The sequence below is a fragment of the Chanos chanos genome, chromosome 3 (assembly GCF_902362185.1).
Source record: "Chanos chanos chromosome 3, fChaCha1.1, whole genome shotgun sequence".
Lineage (NCBI taxonomy): Eukaryota > Metazoa > Chordata > Actinopteri > Gonorynchiformes > Chanidae > Chanos > Chanos chanos.
In genome coordinates, this window is record NC_044497.1 from 4,850,191 (window position 1) to 4,867,500 (window position 17,310).

The 17,310-nt window shown below is 43.3% G+C and overlaps 3 protein-coding genes across 3 annotated transcripts in view; 2 read left to right on the forward strand and 1 right to left on the reverse strand.

Annotated features, from left to right (window-relative positions):
- The first annotated feature begins 498 nt into the window (after positions 1–498).
- Positions 499–5,102, forward strand: apoob (apolipoprotein O, b). The gene is made up of 9 exons (XM_030767119.1): positions 499–525; positions 1,307–1,411; positions 1,943–2,071; positions 2,487–2,519; positions 2,619–2,673; positions 2,817–2,912; positions 3,022–3,113; positions 4,060–4,157; positions 5,051–5,102. The coding sequence occupies exons 1-9, from the start codon at positions 499–501 to the stop codon at positions 5,100–5,102; spliced, it is 687 nt and encodes a 228-aa protein (XP_030622979.1).
- A 3,926-nt stretch (positions 5,103–9,028) lies between these two features.
- sat1b (spermidine/spermine N1-acetyltransferase 1b) lies at positions 9,029–11,313 on the reverse strand. The gene is made up of 6 exons (XM_030769942.1): positions 11,089–11,313; positions 10,550–10,601; positions 10,368–10,451; positions 9,983–10,084; positions 9,854–9,894; positions 9,029–9,542 (listed from the first exon to the last, which is right to left on the reverse strand). Exons 1-6 carry the CDS (start codon positions 11,152–11,154, stop codon positions 9,372–9,374), a joined length of 516 nt encoding a protein of 171 aa, XP_030625802.1. The 5' UTR covers positions 11,155–11,313; the 3' UTR covers positions 9,029–9,371.
- Positions 11,314–11,998: 685 nt separating this feature from the next.
- Positions 11,999–17,310, forward strand: part of LOC115808523 (acyl-coenzyme A thioesterase 9, mitochondrial-like) — a 9,085-nt gene continuing 3,773 nt past the window's right edge. The window contains exons 1-10 of the mRNA XM_030769928.1: positions 11,999–12,068; positions 12,421–12,515; positions 13,803–13,848; positions 14,130–14,300; positions 15,002–15,039; positions 15,179–15,262; positions 16,023–16,126; positions 16,222–16,295; positions 16,622–16,689; positions 16,929–17,040. Coding sequence (XP_030625788.1) covers positions 12,055–12,068; positions 12,421–12,515; positions 13,803–13,848; positions 14,130–14,300; positions 15,002–15,039; positions 15,179–15,262; positions 16,023–16,126; positions 16,222–16,295; positions 16,622–16,689; positions 16,929–17,040 — 806 coding nt within the window. The 5' untranslated portion in view covers positions 11,999–12,054. The remainder of the gene's footprint in view (positions 12,069–12,420; positions 12,516–13,802; positions 13,849–14,129; positions 14,301–15,001; positions 15,040–15,178; positions 15,263–16,022; positions 16,127–16,221; positions 16,296–16,621; positions 16,690–16,928; positions 17,041–17,310) is intronic.

Below are 17,310 nucleotides of genomic sequence, written 5' to 3' on the forward strand. Positions count from 1 at the left end.
TTACGATGAGTTGGTCTCTCCGCATTATATTCATAATGACTCCATAATTTTCCCCCAAAGGTGACCACAATGAGGAACAATACAGAGTGAGACTACCTGCCGGTTAATACAGACATGGTATCGACGAACTGGACACATGATCAGATTGTAATGAGATGAATTAGATCACTCACCTGACTCTAATTAATGACCATCTGTTGGGGCTAAACATGCTCATTTTTTCATATGAGCGAAACCAACAAATATTCATGCATTCAAGATTTATGTAGCAGCCTACAGACATAAATGAAGGATCGACATGAGGTTTTGACACAGTGATTTCTGGGTTTTGGGGGGGGGGGGGTTTGTTTTTTGTTTTGTTTTGTTTTGTTTTTTTAAAGCAGGTTTGACTCGAGTAAATCTGTCGCGCGCTGGGTCTTTTATGTTGAAAACCCCGCAGTTCTGTCCTCCATTTAGGATTCCTGATGAAGTAGGTTATCCAGCGTGAGCATCAAGATCATGACAAACGCAAGTAAACTGGCCAAGGTGACATTTCAAAACTTGACCATGTGTGTTTTCTTTTCTTTTTTATTTTATTTGGTCCACTCAGACGCAAGCTTTTTTCCTTTCTAATATTATGAATACTGTGCACATTGGTTGTTGCCTGCTCCAGAGATGCAGTAGAGAAGGATGCTTTGCAAAAGGACAGAATATACAGTAAGACTGTGAGTCACTGCTGGGAGACTGGAATTAACTTGAGTGCAAAAGCGTTGTCATGATTGATCTTGTGCCCGACAACAGCAATAGGTTTTACTTAAAATTTCTCTGGTTTGCGTGAGTCTCCATGAAGAACAGCTGAACTCACCAGTCGTTCATGCGAAAGATAATTTAGTCGTCTTCTCAAACCTTGCGTAAGGGACTGCTGTCGCTGCGATTTGACCGTTATAGTTTGTGCACGCACATACGAATATAAAAATCTATAGTCACAATCCTTCATGTTTATATTGGGAACACTGCGATATTCCACTCTTTCACCACTAGATGGCTCTTGTCACTCTTGCGCTGCAAAGCGTCTGCGGTTTTCGTCATGGTTGTACGTGAGAGATGTTAGTCAGTTTGAAAGTAAGTTAGCAGCACCCTTTGAGTTTCGTATCTGTGTCGACCTAATTCTAACTAGGCTGTCGTCAAAATCAACAACAAATGTCTCCAGTCAATGAAGACACTCAAATAAATGCCCTTGTAAGAAAATGGCGTTCACATAGCCATGACATTTTGACTGTTATTTTGACGTTTTGTGTTCCGCTCCTTCTTGTCTCTACTCGTTCAGGTGGCACTGCCCTTGGCTGTGCCCGGCATCCTCAGCCTGATGCCGGGAACAGTTTTCGCTTCCAACGAGGTCAAAGAGAACAGTTCCACTCTGGCAATTGATGAGGTACTGTCCTAAAATCTCACCACGGCATGAAAATGTCTATCAACCATTATCACTAATGTGTTTTATAGCAGAACAGTCAGGAGCAGACAGGCGCGGTCATCGCAGAGATCACTGATTTACACCGGGTAAAAAACCCAAAAGTTTAGGTCAGCTTAAAATTATATGGCATCTTACTGTATTGTTGCAAAAGTGAGTGAATGAGTGAGTTAGTAAAAAGCTTTGAGGTAAGCTGTCTTGTAAATTAGAGTTTTCATGGCACATTACTCTGATGTGGGCCTCCCTGTTCTGAGTCCCTTCCCTCATCAGCCGCTTGGTCTTCATGAAATTTGTGTGTGTGTGTGTGTGTGTGTGTGTGTGTGTGTGTGTGTGTGTGAACAGAGAGGACAGATTTTTGGGGTTGCAATGTTTGTTTTTCCCAAATATGGAGTAATGTGGATGAAGGGGGGGAGGGCGCTCTGTCCCAGTAATGGACTGGTGTGGGTAGGCTTCATGACCAACTGGTCTCGTTCTTCTTCTTCTGTCATTATTCAGCTCTCTCTGTATACCTCACCCCCACCGCACCCTAAACCTGAGCACCCTCAGGAACCCGGGGTGGGCCACGTGGAACAGGGTGTGGCCACGCTCAGGAAGCTCGCCGAACCCTACACGTCCAAGGCCCAGGTAAAGGACAGAAAGAGGAAGGCCTCGCAGCGTCTGTTTCTGCTCAAACGCGTATTCAGAGATACACAACACGTTTTAGTAAAACCAAACCTGATGGAAAAGGCTTATGAAATGTGAGACTGAATGCCAGAGCTATCATAAATAGGATGCTAATATCTGTCCCATAGAAGACATATGCATAACTTTGTTTGTGCTCTACTTGTGACCGTACATAACTGTTTGAAGTGGATAGATAGATAGATAGATAGATAGATAGATAGATAGATAGATAGATAGATAGATGGACAGACATAATGCTGTATGTGCTTAATCTTCCCTGTCTCATTTGTTAGTTGGCATTGGTTATGGCGAATTCTCTGTTGTTTTTGTTCAAATAAAACTGGTTTTGGTGCATTCTGTTTTCATGTCCTATTAGGAGATTGGTCTCTTGGCTCTGGAGAAAGCTCAGGTATGTTTGTCTGAGGTTGATTCAGACCGTCATGATTATAGAGCTTCTGTCAGGAGCCAATCTGTCCCTTACCCTTAAATGTTATGTCTGCTGTCACAGGAGACATACCAAACCGTGGAGCCCAGTGTAAGCAGCACCATACAGATCGTAAAAGGTGAGAACTTTATACATACACATGTTTACAGATACTCCTTCCTGCGTTGTGCTTTTGTGTCAAATAAACACACATACATATGAAGTGCCATATATGCTGGGATGGATTTGACAGTTGTGCCGCACATACCTGATACGTTTTAGATACCTATGAGTTCCTGAACGACCCCCCGTCAGAGTTCTACCCCAGTGTTGGTGTTGTGGGGTTCTCCGGAATCCTGGGACTTTACCTAGCCAAAGGTAGAACTTTGGAACACTCTCGGAATCCTTTGGGTTCTGATTCTGATCTGTGAGAGCCTGTAGTGTCTGTAAGGTAGTCAGTCACCGTGGTTACCACTCTGTCTAACAGGATGCAGGGTGAGAAGACTGGTCTACCCTACTGGACTCATGGCTCTGAGTGCCTCCATGTTCTACCCTCAGCACGCTGCCTCTGTTGCCAAGGTTTGTCAATACAACACTCTGTGTGTGTGTGTGTGTGTGTGTGTGTGTGTGTGTGTGTGTGTGTGTGTTTGTGTGTATCTGTGAGCATATGTCAGTATGTTTGTGTGCGCATGTGTGTGTATCTGTGTGCATATGTCAGTGTGTGTGTGAGTGTATATATTTATGCTTGTGTATATGTGTGTCTGTATGTGTATGTCTGTGTATTCCTAGTTCTGTGTGTGCACGTGGCGGGGGGGGGGGGGGTGTGTAGGTCTGTGTGTACTGTATCATGTCTGCTATGTCTGTGTCTGTACATATGGTTTTGTATATGTGTGTCTGTGTGTTTCTGCTTATGTTTATGTATGCAGGAGTGTGCCTTTGTTTGTGCTGAGTGTTCCTGTGTTGAGTGTCATGTTTATTGATTCCACAAACAATCATTTATGTACTCTTAATATTTATGTGACGGCACTGGGCTTTTTTTTTGTAGTCATATTTCCATAGTTTTGTGATACATTAAAAACGCACTAAGTTGTAGCTGACCTGTTAGACTGGATTTGAACTTGTCTCCCCTGTGACACACTGATATACTGCGGTCGTTTCCTGTGGGAAGCGCAGGCTGTGAATTGCGTGTTAGGGTAGTCCCCCTGCTCCTTCCTGCGTTCTTCCTGAGAAAAGACCTACCTGTGGAAAACCAGGGAGGGGTTGCCGTATTTCCAGAACTTTCCACTGACGGCCTGACTCAATTAAAAAGAGAAAAATAGCCACCTCCCTGTCATATGCGTAGACAGGAAACGTATGCTGGATCTAGATATGAAATAGCAAAATCACTTCTCGACAGTTGTCGATAGGAGAGGTCTTGTGGCCGCGGATTTAGCCCGAATTTGGATCGTCAAATTTAGACGCTTTATTTTTATTTTATTTTTTTTTTTCCCTTCCGGTCTGAGCGATGAAATCTGTGTCGTTGTAGATGACCAAAGACCTGACGTACAGCTGGGGGTCTCAGGGCTGGGTTGCTGTGGAGACACTCTGGAAAGGGAAACCGTTAGCCAAGGACAAGGTAAATCAGTCAAATGAGAAACAAAAAAAAAAAAAAACACATACTCTGAGATTCTAGAATGTAGCTGTGTTGTGTTACAATCTTCACGAGTGCAAGGTCACTCAGGATACGTTCTGTGTTATTACCTTCCCATATTGTGCACCATTTGACAAAAAAAAAAAACAACAGCTAGCACAGCTAGCGTTCACTTTTCAGAGGACGTATCCAAACGAATGACACAAATCTAAACAGGCCTGAAGTCGTTCCCATGACAAGGAAAACTCTAGATGTTTAGATGCACAGCTGTGGAAAGATTTTAGTTTTTGGGGAAACTGATACAGTTCTCCACACTCATGAATCATGAACGAGGATCTTTCTCTGTCTGCCCTCATTTCCAGTCTGAAAAAAAAGAGAAAAGAGAAGACAAACCAGCACCGTCGAACTGAACGCCCAGTACGGACTGTCTTCGTCCACCATCTTACGTCACCACCTGACCCCAGGCTTTTCAGTTCAAACAAACAAACAAACAAACAAACAACACCAAAAGACATCATTCCAGCCTCACTGTTAACTCTCAATGGCACAGGCTGTCAGTTTTCTACTGTGCTCTGATGACTACTGTTTGACTACTCACTAATGACGACTGTTTGGTCCTTTTTATGTTTATTTACATGTATGTATTTATTTCTGAAAGCATGAAGATGTCTTTGTTTTAATTTAAACAAAAAAAAAAAAAAGCATACATTACAGATGTGGACGCTTAGACTGTGATATATTTGTAATATCAGTAGCAAATTCTACTTGCTGTGTAATATTAATCTATCTACAACGCTTTACAGATTGTGTACAGATACACTCCTAATAAAACCTAGAGAGAGATTCTTATCTGAGTAAGACCGTGGATGTGTTCCCACACTGCCAGACAGAATGATGGCCTATCTAACAGGCAGTCCCTTATCACCCCAGCGTTGTGACCGCCTACTGCATGTACAGGGCCCCGCTAAAGAGAGTAGTAAACCTCCTAATAGCAAAGCCCTATGGCTTCATTCTCTTAGCAAAACAAAGCCCCAGGGTTCTTCTATTAGGAGGTTTACGACTCGCTCTGAGTTAGATAACTCTGAATTTTCACTAAACCCGCTTTCTGAAATGGGGCCCCAGACATATGACATCTCTTTGTCTGGCTCTTTGTTTTAACTCAGTGTTAACATTTGTTAAATGACCTTACAGTGTTTTGTGGATGCATGCATTAAGTAAGGTTTGTGTTGCAGGCTGATTGAAATTGGGCAAAAATGCTGTTTTGGTTTGGTTTGGTTTGGTTTTGACAGGACTGAGTGCTGCGGAAAGGTCCCTATTTGACCCAGAAAAGAAAAGAAACAAAGGCACACTGTTATGAAGCAAAACATTTGAAGAAAGCCTTTAACAGAGCATGGCAAAAAAAGCTAAACACAAGCGGGCCTACGCGTGGCGGCCATTTTGGCCTTCTTCAATGAACAAAATGGTGTGACTAACAGGAAATGAAACGGGGCGTGAGGATATATTGCGTTCCAGGTAGAGGACAGGTGGGTGGAGCCTACCAACGAGTCATGTGTCAAAAAACTGACATAAACAGAAAGACAAAAAGTAAATAGACACTCATAATGACAGTTGATAACTGGATCAATGCAAACCATAATCACCAAGAAAAGACACCAAGCCCACATATTACAAATAAAACAATTGCAAGTAATTGCACATATGCACATGACAGTAAATTATTAGGCGTAAGAGGTACATAGAAACCTGCGAGGAAACCAGATGGCAACAAAATATAGTTACTGGGAAAGTACCCATTAGAAATGTATAATAAGTACTAAGTTATTGTCAAAGAAGCACATGGAAACCTGCTAGGAAGCTAGATGGTTAGGGTTAGGGTTAGGGTTAAGGTTAGGGTTAGGGTTAGGGTTGTTGCCATCTAGTTACCTCGTAGGTTTCTATGCACTTACAAGGAGACTCTTTACTCCTTCCTATCCTAATAACTGTGTTTTATTACCGTCTCATTCCCTAGTTAATACCTGGTCATTAGTCGACTGTAAAACAAAGCATTACCTTTTTTCTTTTTTCTTTTTTGACCTTTTTCTGGCCTGTGGAAATAAACGTAGCCACAGAACACCTTAAGATGGTGAAGAGTGCAGGCCAGCAGTACAGACCATAACCTGTAGATCTTTGCACAGGATTACATAATAAATGGGTCAGGAAAAGTTTGGATGAAAACACTGACAGGTTGAGACAGCTGAAGGGTTGTAAAGTCCATGGTGTGCAGTACAGATAAGGAACAGAGTGGACGTAAACCCTGCCTGTAACATAACAGGGTTGACTGGTAAACCAGCCCTGTAACATAACAGGGTTGACTTTTACTTACTTACTGAGAGCACGGTTAAGAATGGACTCAGCTGAGCTGACAACATGACTTTTTTTTTCGGAGGTCTTCAGGGGGGTATTCCAGAAAGCAGGTTTAGTGAAAACAGAGTTAGTTAACCTAGAGCAAGTACTAAACTTCCTAACAGAAGAGCCCTACAGGTCCATTCTCCAAGCAAAACAAAGCCACAGGGCTCTTCTATTAGGAGGTTTACTACTTGCTCTGAGTTAGATAACTTTGAGTTTTCACTAAACCTGCTTTCTGGAATACCCTCCTGCTCTGCAGTGCACTGTCTATGTTTATTTCACCCCTTTCCTCACCATCCTGACCTGCATCCCAACCACGGTATCCCTGTCTGGGAACTTCCTGATGACTCAGCCTCCTAACACCCTGTTGCTATTAACTGTCGTCTGACTTAGAGTTAACTCATCCGCTTTGCCTTGCCTGGTGAACAGGTCTAGTGACCAGCGGGTTTGGGGTTTTAAATCCCAAGTATAACAGTTATCTGCTGATGCCACCCTGAACATGGTACCTTGATCCATAAAGCTGCTCCAGACCTGTGTGTGGTCTCTGTTGCAAAAAGTAGTCATTTTAAGTCGGTCTGGATAAGAGTATCAGCTAAATGAAGCAGAACTGCAAAACTGCACAGCCGAAGAGGATGTACATTTTCTCCACCACGGTCGACAGTGTGGTGTCCTCAGACGCCTGTGTCAACATCACCTCAACCACTGCTCCTGCTGATACATCAGCAAGAATCAACCCACCATGAAAGTCACTGAGATCTCATCCATTAACCATGACGTCCATTGAACAACTGACAGCTGCACACAAGAGCTATTGGGTATTATTTACTTAATTGACTCCTGACTCACAGTAAAAAATCTATACGGTTTGCATTGCTTGTTTACTCACGTGCCTACCTGCTTTGCCTGTCTCCTGATAATGACGTTTCTGAATGTACATAATGTACCCTTCAAAATTTTCCTACACTGGTTATATCTGACACCCTCTGGGTCATAAAGCTCGCCCAAGTTTTATTATCATTCCTGTTCAACAGTCTCAGAGAACTATCTGATAAGAGTTATTGTCTACACAGTAACAGTGTCCGTCTCCTGGTTTGACCATAACAAACCTCCCATAGTATTTTTTTTTTTTCCATTTTCAACCAATGAAAAACTGTCAAACTAATGACAATTGTTCAGCAAGGGCTTTCTGTTCGTCAGTTGCTATATGAAAACATTGTCGGATCGAGTGGTCTTATTGGTTTGAACTGTTTTTAACCGCTTAGAACTCCTTAGACAGTTCACAAAGATGATGCTGCCATTATGGATTACTTCAGCAATGAGACAGGATGCAGTTCAACTTTTTGAGCTGTCTTTTTTTTTTTTTTTGTCACACTTTTGGTATCACTTGGCAATGTCACATGTGGTTTAAAATTCGCTGCTAAAGGAAGTTGTGAACTCTCACATTTGTCTGCGGCTCAGAATGCGCACGCTCTAAAGAAGAACTGGCCAGAAACACATAGAGAACAACTGGGTCAAAGGGCGCAGGTCAACCTAGCAAAACCAGAAGCCAGGGCGACTGAGGTGGAAACTTCACTGTTTAATTTAAATCGAAACTGTGACGAGCAGTCCGTTTAGCACTGAACATCTCTTCGGGAAACAAGCCAAGGTTAAACAGTAACCAGAGGAAAGGTCTCGAAAGCCGCTCAATCTCATTTATGTTGCTGAACACAAACAACAAAGGTTAAAGTTCAATGGACTTAAGACATTTTTTGAACTGGAAATGCTGTTGCTGTTTTTTTTTTTTTATTTTACGCTGATGAAAAATGCCCCGTGTGTCTTCTCTTCACCACAGAGCATTCATGCGATTCTAATCTGTTCCATCAGCACAGTTTTGTAAATTAGTCGACTCTGACGGATCAAGCGACAGCTAGAAGTACGTTTCGATCAAAAATATGATAACGTGACGTGGATTAAAATTGTACATCGTTAAATAAAAGTTCCTACTGATGCATTTTTGGACATAAACAGAGACACCAGACATCCCCCCCCCCCCCCCCCCCAAGCTGTATTTCCCTGGCAATCAAGGTCAAGTTCCAAAGTTTTTGTTTTTTCTCCGTGCCAGCAGACATAAATTTAGCTCAAACCTGTTCTTTAACATTGTAAAATTTAAGAGATACAATGTCCCCGCTGATAAAAAAAAAATGACCATGAAAAACGTCAGGTTGAATCTTCAACCCTGCAGCACTAAGGAGACCACTAGACCATCTGGTTGAATGTTGGCATTGTTTGTCCTCAAGGGTGGGAACGCTCCGGAACAATTTAACAGGCTGCAAATGCTCTTCACCTCCCCCAAACCCTGTAATGCTACACCCCCACTCTATCCACGTCTCAACCCCCCACCGTGACCCCAAACCATGACCCCTGAGCCTGGAGAAGTCAAAGAGTCCACGGTGAACCCTCTGACCACAGCTGCTTGCAAAACAAAAACAACAGATATGCATTTGTATTTACCTATTTTATTGTGAATAAGACATGGAATAAATCAAACTAAAAAGGGGGGGGGGTGGGGCTGTTGAAAAATTACAAAAATTAAAAGTCACTAAAGTCACACACTACACATATCCCACTAAAAGAACATCCTCACTCAAATCTAAGCATAAGTGCATCTAATTAAGCCAAAATACGCTAACTATGCCAATTAAGAGTAATGATGGTGTTTGCCATTATTAGTGACGTTAATAATCAGCGGTCGATTAGTCGAAAGTTTAAAAGTGAAATCTGAGAAGCGGGTGAATACTCTTCTCAGCCTCTCCGCTGACGGCGCCGGTTCTCTGGGCCGGTTCTCACTCTTCGGCGGACATCTTCAGCAGGTAGTCCTTGTCGATGCGGAATAGACGCCAGCCCTCCTCCAGGGATAGGTCCGAGGCACCGCGCTTCTTGTAGAACTCGATCGACGCCTTGTTGGACTCCGCCACGATGAAATGCATGCTGCTACAGCGAGTCTTCACCGCAGTCTGAGACGAGAGAGCAGAACATAAAGAAAAAAAGAGTTTTGTTTTGTTTTAGTTCTTGTTTTTTTGTTTCTAATCCATAATTCAATGTTTCAGTTTATGCGTTGGACCATTTTATGAAATTCAATCCACTCTTAATGAGATGTTGGGTGATAGTTATGGTTAGGATGAGGTTAACGTTCAGTTTAGTATCAAAGGCTCAAGTCCTCAGTGGGAAAAAAAAACCCGAAAACAAAACAAAATCACAGTGAGCACGCTGCTCTCTGAACCTGCATTAAAACTCGTAAACAAATAAATAAAATGAATTTACTCACATCACTGAGCAACTTCAGGATCTCGGAGCCGATACCGTAACCTGGGAGGAGGAGATAATATCATTATCAATATTACATTGTATAAAATTCATACTGTTGTACAAAATTATTTACGGTCCAGACACTCACCCCTATACTCCTGCATCACATAGAAGTCCTCCAGATAGAGCAGCTTTCCAATCCAGGGGTCATAAGTGAAGTAATACATGGCAAACCCAATTACAGAACAACCTAAAGAAAAACACACAACACACAGTGGTCCATATGCAGGCTGTGACCGGGATACACTTCAGGTAATGTGTAAAAATGAAGCAATTACAATACGATAACTTAACGTTTTTACACTTTTATATACGGGCGCTTCTTTAAAGATCAGGACCGCCGTCTTTCAAATGCCGTTATGCAAATGTCTTAAACGCTAGACTGAAGACAGACCTTGTATTCACTGACTGCTGCGAAGACCACATCAAAGACGTGAGTGTGTCTTCAACGCTAACATACAAACTTGACCCACCCTTGACTTTCTGATGCTCCACCGGCACTTCCGCCACGATGCAGTGATAGAATGGGTGATCTCCGAATCCGTCTTCGAGCAAATCTGCGCGCACACAACACAAGTTCGTATCTTTTTACACAAATCCACTGAACCTGATCCCATTCGCCTATATATCATCGTCATCATCATCGTGCACTTACCTTTCTCGGTTAGCACTACCTGATCCTCCATTTCTTCATATTTCGCAAGTTCCTGAAAGGTACACAACGTTTCATTTTAGAAAATAATATAAAAAGTGATCGAAGATTTATGAGAAACAGAGAAGTGGAACAACAAACAGCGGTGGAACTATGTGCAGCGAGGACTGCGCGTTCAAACGGAGGAAAGTGGGACTCGAGCCAAAATACATAAAAGGCCAGACAACAGAGGCTGCAAGGTCCCCAGAGCCATATCTGGATGTGTCTCGGAAACACTGATGAGGTTTTTTTTTTTCTTAATCAGCGACAAAGATGGATGAAACGTCTTCGTTATTAATCACTCTCCATCCAGTACTACTGACGAAGTGTAACAATCAGAAATCATTTGTTTAACAAGCCATTTCGCTGCCACCTTCAGACACAAGTTTCAGAATCATACACAGATTTCATACATCCTGCAAAAACGACTGATCCAAGTATGGACTTGTTTGGAAATAAACTTTATACGCTACTAGACTCAAAAAGGCGAGAATGTCGGATACCTTTATGAGTCGCAGTATGTCTGGCACGTCCTTGGGTTCAGCTTTCCGCAATTTAAAATTGGCCATTTTCTTCTTTTACTCTTTTTTCCTTTTCTCACTAGTCCTCTGTATGTGAAGTGAAGCAATAAATGTTTCTTCATTCGCTTCCCGGGAGTTTACCCTCCGCAGTCAGTCTGGTCTCCTGACCCTTTCGTCTGGAACTTGCATGCAGCAAACACCTCAGCTAGGTAAACTAAGCTGTACTACTCTTTTGTTTCTCAACTCTAATATATAGTGCCCCGTGGGGGTTGGGATATTTTGTTTGAGCTCTCCAAATTTTGTCCAATCAAAATGGACGAAGTTGAAAACGTCATCACGTCGAACAGCTGTTTTTGTTGGGTCACTTAAAATATGTTATTGTTGGGTTATATGCAAAATGAAACCTGACTTTCCCGTTACTTTTGACCCGCTGCTCCAAACTTTTCTCATTTGCTTTTTACTCAGAAAATCGCAAAATCGAAGCGATTCAGCAGTTTCCCCCTCATTCATCACTTTCGATTGATGTAAACAGCGACAACGACACTGATACATCAATGCGAAGTGGTAGCTTTTGGACCTCGTCTAGTCCGAAAATAACTCAGGGCACGCCCACATTTATCCAGAAGTCTCTGTCTGTTAAGGAATCAGAGAAATTTCTCTGTCATTGCACGTCAACTTTTTGGTGATAAAAATTACTGGAAAAGTTAACGTAATATTATGAGTATTTGCGAACTAAAATTTGAGTCATTGGTAAAATCTGCTTTGCGCATTCCGTTGTGCTATTACGGCGCTAAGAAACGTCACCGCTTGTCTGTCGGTGTCTACAAGGAAGTAAGTCCATGCCTGGGATGCCAGTAGTGAACTGTGCTCTCTGAGTGAAGTTTTTCAATACTAAATCGTATCAAACCCTTGCATTCCTTTCGACCAGTGATCAGACAACCCAAAACAATGTTTTCGCAGAGGTGAGTTGATGTCTGCGAATGCGCGGAGCGGTTTTAAGAACACTGGTGCCCTTAGCTTGTCACTTTTGGTACACGGCCAGCAGTAACCAACCAAATCCAAATCGCAGCGAGAAAAGTACAGTGTAAGCTGTTCAAATGTAGGTGTGTATCTGTCTGTAGGCTTGCACTCGTCATGGCGTTCTTTGTGTTTTGATAGTCACAGAGGAAATAAATATGCAATTGTTCCACAATCGCTGTTGGTGGGTCCTCCCAACTGTCTTCTACAGCCAGCAGTCAAAACGGATTTTGCGGGGGGGGCCCCCACGTTTCCTATGATTTGATAAGTTTGATTTGATATGTTTCCTGTTCACAGACTAAGAGCACTTAGGTCAGCATCGTCCTTGGCTTCCAGGACTTTCTCCGTGGGGTCGATGTCTCAGCAGGGGAAAGCGCCTGATATGGTTGAAGGTAAAGAAAACAAACCCATCTTCAGTCAAAGCTATTTTAGATTGTGTTGGCCCACACATTCTGAAGGTGTGTGTTTAAATCATTTTAGCGTCGATTTTGATTTGTCATGATAATGCCTATGTTGATACCAGTTTCCTCCAGTTTTTGAATGCTACACTTGTGATGTTCTGACTCAACACATAGGTCTTGCAGTTTGATGCAGATGTCAGCGACACGCAAAGAAACCAATGCTAAGTTTAGTTTGTGATTAAAACAATGAAAATGTTCTGATCCTGTGCTCCTTCAGGTACTCGCAAAACAAAACAGACATCAAACCATGCACATTGTCACGGTAACATGGCGGTGTATCTGTTTCTTGAGTCTGGGGCGTTATTCTGGAACATTAATACTTATTTCTGATGAAGAACCAATAAGGAGTTTACACCAAGGCTTTTACTCACTCTGATTGGCTGATAGCCTCCAATCAGTTCTACTCTTAACCCTGTTTTTTTATCCCTTACAGGAAATGCACACTTGCTTGTGACCAATGGTGTGTTGGTAACAAAAAAAAATTACAATCTAATTTCTCTTTAATTATGCACAAACTAACGTCCAGATCTTTTCAGGTGTCTGTATGTTGCTTTGTTAATTAATTTAGGTCTCTATCACATTTCTCTCTCTCTCTGTCTCTCTCTCACTTATACACATACACACGTTTAGAACACTGTAACACACTCTCTCTCTCTCTCACTTATACACATACACACGTGTAGAACACTGTAACACTCTCTCTCTCTCTCTCTCTCTCTCTCTCTCTCTCACTTATACACATATACATGTTTAGAGCACTGTAACACACTCTTTGGTGGGCTGTTTTCAGATGTCCCTTTACGCTGACCCTTCCTGCAGACTGATAGTAGTTTGTGTTTCTAAAGTGTCACCGCTCAACTCCTTTCTTAGACTTTCAGAGCCACCGCTGGCTGACTGGCTGCAGTTTTGTTTTTTTCTTCTCTCTCTCATTGTCCTCGCTTGTGTTGCCCTAGAATCACCGTAATATAAGCAAATTGCTTGTAGATAAAGTCTGAATGGTTAGTTATTGCATTTCAGACATGTTGTGCCACTTGTAAACTCTCCCTGCTCCGTTTCGTGTATTTTACGTTGCAAAAACGTGTGAAGTGGTAACAGAATGTGCTTGTGAACGTTCAGCTCCACTCCCTGCTAAATGTCCCAGATATTGTCCTCGTTTGGCTAAACTGAAGACTCACTCTTTTGTTTTGCTTCCCCCTCCCCCGCTTTTTTTTTTCAAAGTGAGGAACAGGCTGAGAGAGATTGTGGGAGCATCCACGAACTGGAGGTAGGCAAACAAAAACCCTCCGCAGCTTTGAGCGGCTTGACCGCGGCTTGACCGCGGCTTGACCGCGGCATTTTGTTGACCGTTTGGAGTTGATTGTGTAATGTTAGATCTCTGTCACGGCGATTTGATGCACCAGTACGTTGTGTGATCTCAAACGACCTCGCCGCTATAAAGAGCGCGTTCGCCCCTCGGGGGTTTTACGGTAGAATCGTTAGGCCGAGGTTTCTCTCTCTCTCTCTCTCTCTCTCTCTCTGACATCCGTCGCGATGCCGTTTCCATAGAGACCACCAGCAGGCCATGGCGGAGCGGGCGTCGCTCAGTTCTCTCCTGGCGCGCAGTCAGGACGAGCTGCCTGCGAAGACGATGAAGGACAGCTTCATCGAGGTCCATCTCCCCCTGGGAACCCAGCCCTCCCTCAGAGACAAGTACCTGAATTATCACAACAGCGTCAGGTAACGCTCGGCGCACAGCTGGGCCTCTGTTTTGTGGAGAGAATTCTGTTTTTAGACGGAATGAGTTTGAATGAAGGGAAATGGAACAGGGCACAACAGGGAAGAAACAGATGGAAATTTTCTGAGCTAAAAGTAAAGCCCTCTGTAAAAAAAAAATGGGAGGGGGAGGGGAAGGGGGGGGGGGGGCTATAACGCTTTTATTAAGTATAACTGAAAATCAAGTTGGGCGGCACGGTGGCACAGTGGGTAGCGCTGTCTCTGGTTCGATTCCCGGCCCGGGCGGCCAGGTTATGCAGGTCAGGTGAATTGGAGATACTAAATTGTCCCTAGTTATGAATGTGTGTGTGAGTGTGTTTGCCTGTGTGTCTGCCCTGCGATGGACTGGCGACCTGTCCAGGGTGTTTCCCCGCCTTTCGCCCTATGAGTGCTGGGATAGGCTCCAGCACCCCCCGCGACCCTAATCAGGATAAGCGGCTTAGATAATGAGTGAGTGAGTGAGTGAGTGAAAATCAAGTTCCTCATAAAGAACAACCAAAGCTATATGTTTGAAGATAGTTAAATTGCTGAGCTGGTTTAGGTCATTTTGGAACGGAACACACTCCTAAATAGTCATGTATAAGTTGACTTAGAGCATTTTCATGTGACGTGTTGTGGGTTTTTTGTCCTTGCTTGTGGCTTATGGTCTCTTGCCATCCACACAGGTTTGGCAGAATTTTGGAAGATCTGGACAGTTTAGCAGGTATGGGCTTTATTCTCAGACATTTTGATACGATACTATATGTTAAAAAAACTGAACTTGAGGTACTTTATGTAGATTTTCAGAGTCGCTGAGATCTCATCTCAAACATTTTTCCCCCCCTCTGTCTCTGTCTCCATAGTATTAATCTGTTATTCTCACACGCGGAATGAAGCGCTGAAGAAATCACCCCTGTCCATCGTCACCGCCCTGGTGGACAAGATCGGTACATTCTCATGAAAGAGCGTTAAGCCACACAGTGTACACCAGGGCTCTTCAAAACTGGTCCTGGAGTTCCAGAGGCCTGCTCGTTTCCATGTCAACCAAAGCATGTCTTTGATTGGCTGAAGAACGCACAGCTCTGTTTCCCTGGGGGGAGAAAAAAAAAAAAAAAAGAGTTGAGTGCAAACACTCAGAACTCTGGACCTCCAGGACCGGATCTGATTGTTGGTTTTCCCTGATTAAGTGGTAACTGAATTATAAACCAATGCAAATAAAAGATTTCCCAGGAGACCTAGATATTGGGGGTATTCCAAGTACATGGTTTAGTGACTAAAAGGGATAAGTTGACTCAGAGTAAGTAGTAAACCTCCTAATAGAAGAGCCCTATGGCTTTTTTTGCTAGGAGAATGAAGACACAGGGCTCGTCTATTAGGATGTTTATTACTTACTCTGAGATAACTTATCCGGATTAGTCACTAAACCACGTGCTTGGAACACCCCCCTGAACAGAGTAAGAGTGATGATCCAGGATCAGTTTATTCTCTTCATTCCTCCACTATGTATCATCATATAGACAGAAAGAGGCTGATCCCACATCAGAGACACTTAGTCCATATGAGCAGACCACAGCACTCTCAGCACTTGCAGAATTATCTGTGTGTAAAAGTTTACTGTCATGGGATTTTCTGTTGTTGCAGTTATTTGTTGTTGTTGTTGTTGTTGTTGTTGTTGTTGTGTAAGTGTGGTCCTCTGATCTGTTACAGACATGAGGAAGAACATAATCTATCCGGACTGTGACATTAAGTTCACGGGTCATGTGACGTGGGTGGGGAAGTCCTCCATTGAAGCCAAGATGCACATGGCTCAGGTCTGTGAGATGGTCCAGTCTTAAGGGCTTACGACCCGCGACAACTCGGGCCAGCGTAACAGATTCCCTGATTCAGAATCGTTGTTTTCCTACAGTACCACGATGGGGCGTACAGTCCGGTTTTAGACGCTACATTCGTCATGGTGGCGCGAGATCCAGAAAACAAAAGGTAAAATAACTGAATCCCGGATTACTTCATCAGATGATAGTTCATCGATAAATCACAACTCTGGAGATCAAGTCTCGTCATCAAAGGCCAGAGTCCCGTCGCTTTATGAGCCAAGGACGTAATCACGGCCTGATTTCCACCTGTGAGAGGGGCGTGTGCACTCCTCAGCCAATCAGACACAAGGAGTGGCTGAATCAGCCAATCAGTCGCTGGTAGAAAAGTCTAGCAAGCATTTTTTTTTTATAATGTGTTTTATTTTAGGGGCCTCGGTTGCGCGTCCTTGGACTGATGAAATGAATGAAAGCTGGTGTTTTTGTTTTCCACAGGGCAGCTTTTGTGAACCCACTGAAACTGGAGGGCCCAGAGGAAGAGAGTCTGTTTCAGCAGGGCGAGAGTAAGAAACTGCACCAGTGCTATGTGTTCTCACTGACCTGAGATCAGATTTCAGACCCGACTAATTGTCCATTTCTGTATAACTGCACTTTGCATGTCTGTGCATCATGAGTTTCAGCTGTGTCCTCTTTACTGTATTGTGCACGGTGCTGGTACTGAAAAGATACTGAAACCCATGGATCAGATCAGTGCTGATTTTGTGCTGTCTTATCCTGTGCGTTCTCTTCTTCTTTCTGTCAGTTAATAAGAAGAGGCGTGTGGAGCTGAGCACTGCCTCTCTGCTCAAAGTGGCTCCAACCGCTGAGGAAAGGACTGTTATACACAGCCTGTTCCTTAACACGCTGGACACAAAGTATGACACACACACACACGCACACGCACACGCACACACATACACACGCACGCACACACACACACATACACACACACACACACAGATGTACACACATACACACGCACGCACACACACACACACATACATACACACGCACACACAGACGTACACACATACACACGCACACACACATATACACACATACACACAAACACATACACACACACAGACGTACACACATACACACGCACACACACGCACACACACACACACACATGCACACGCACA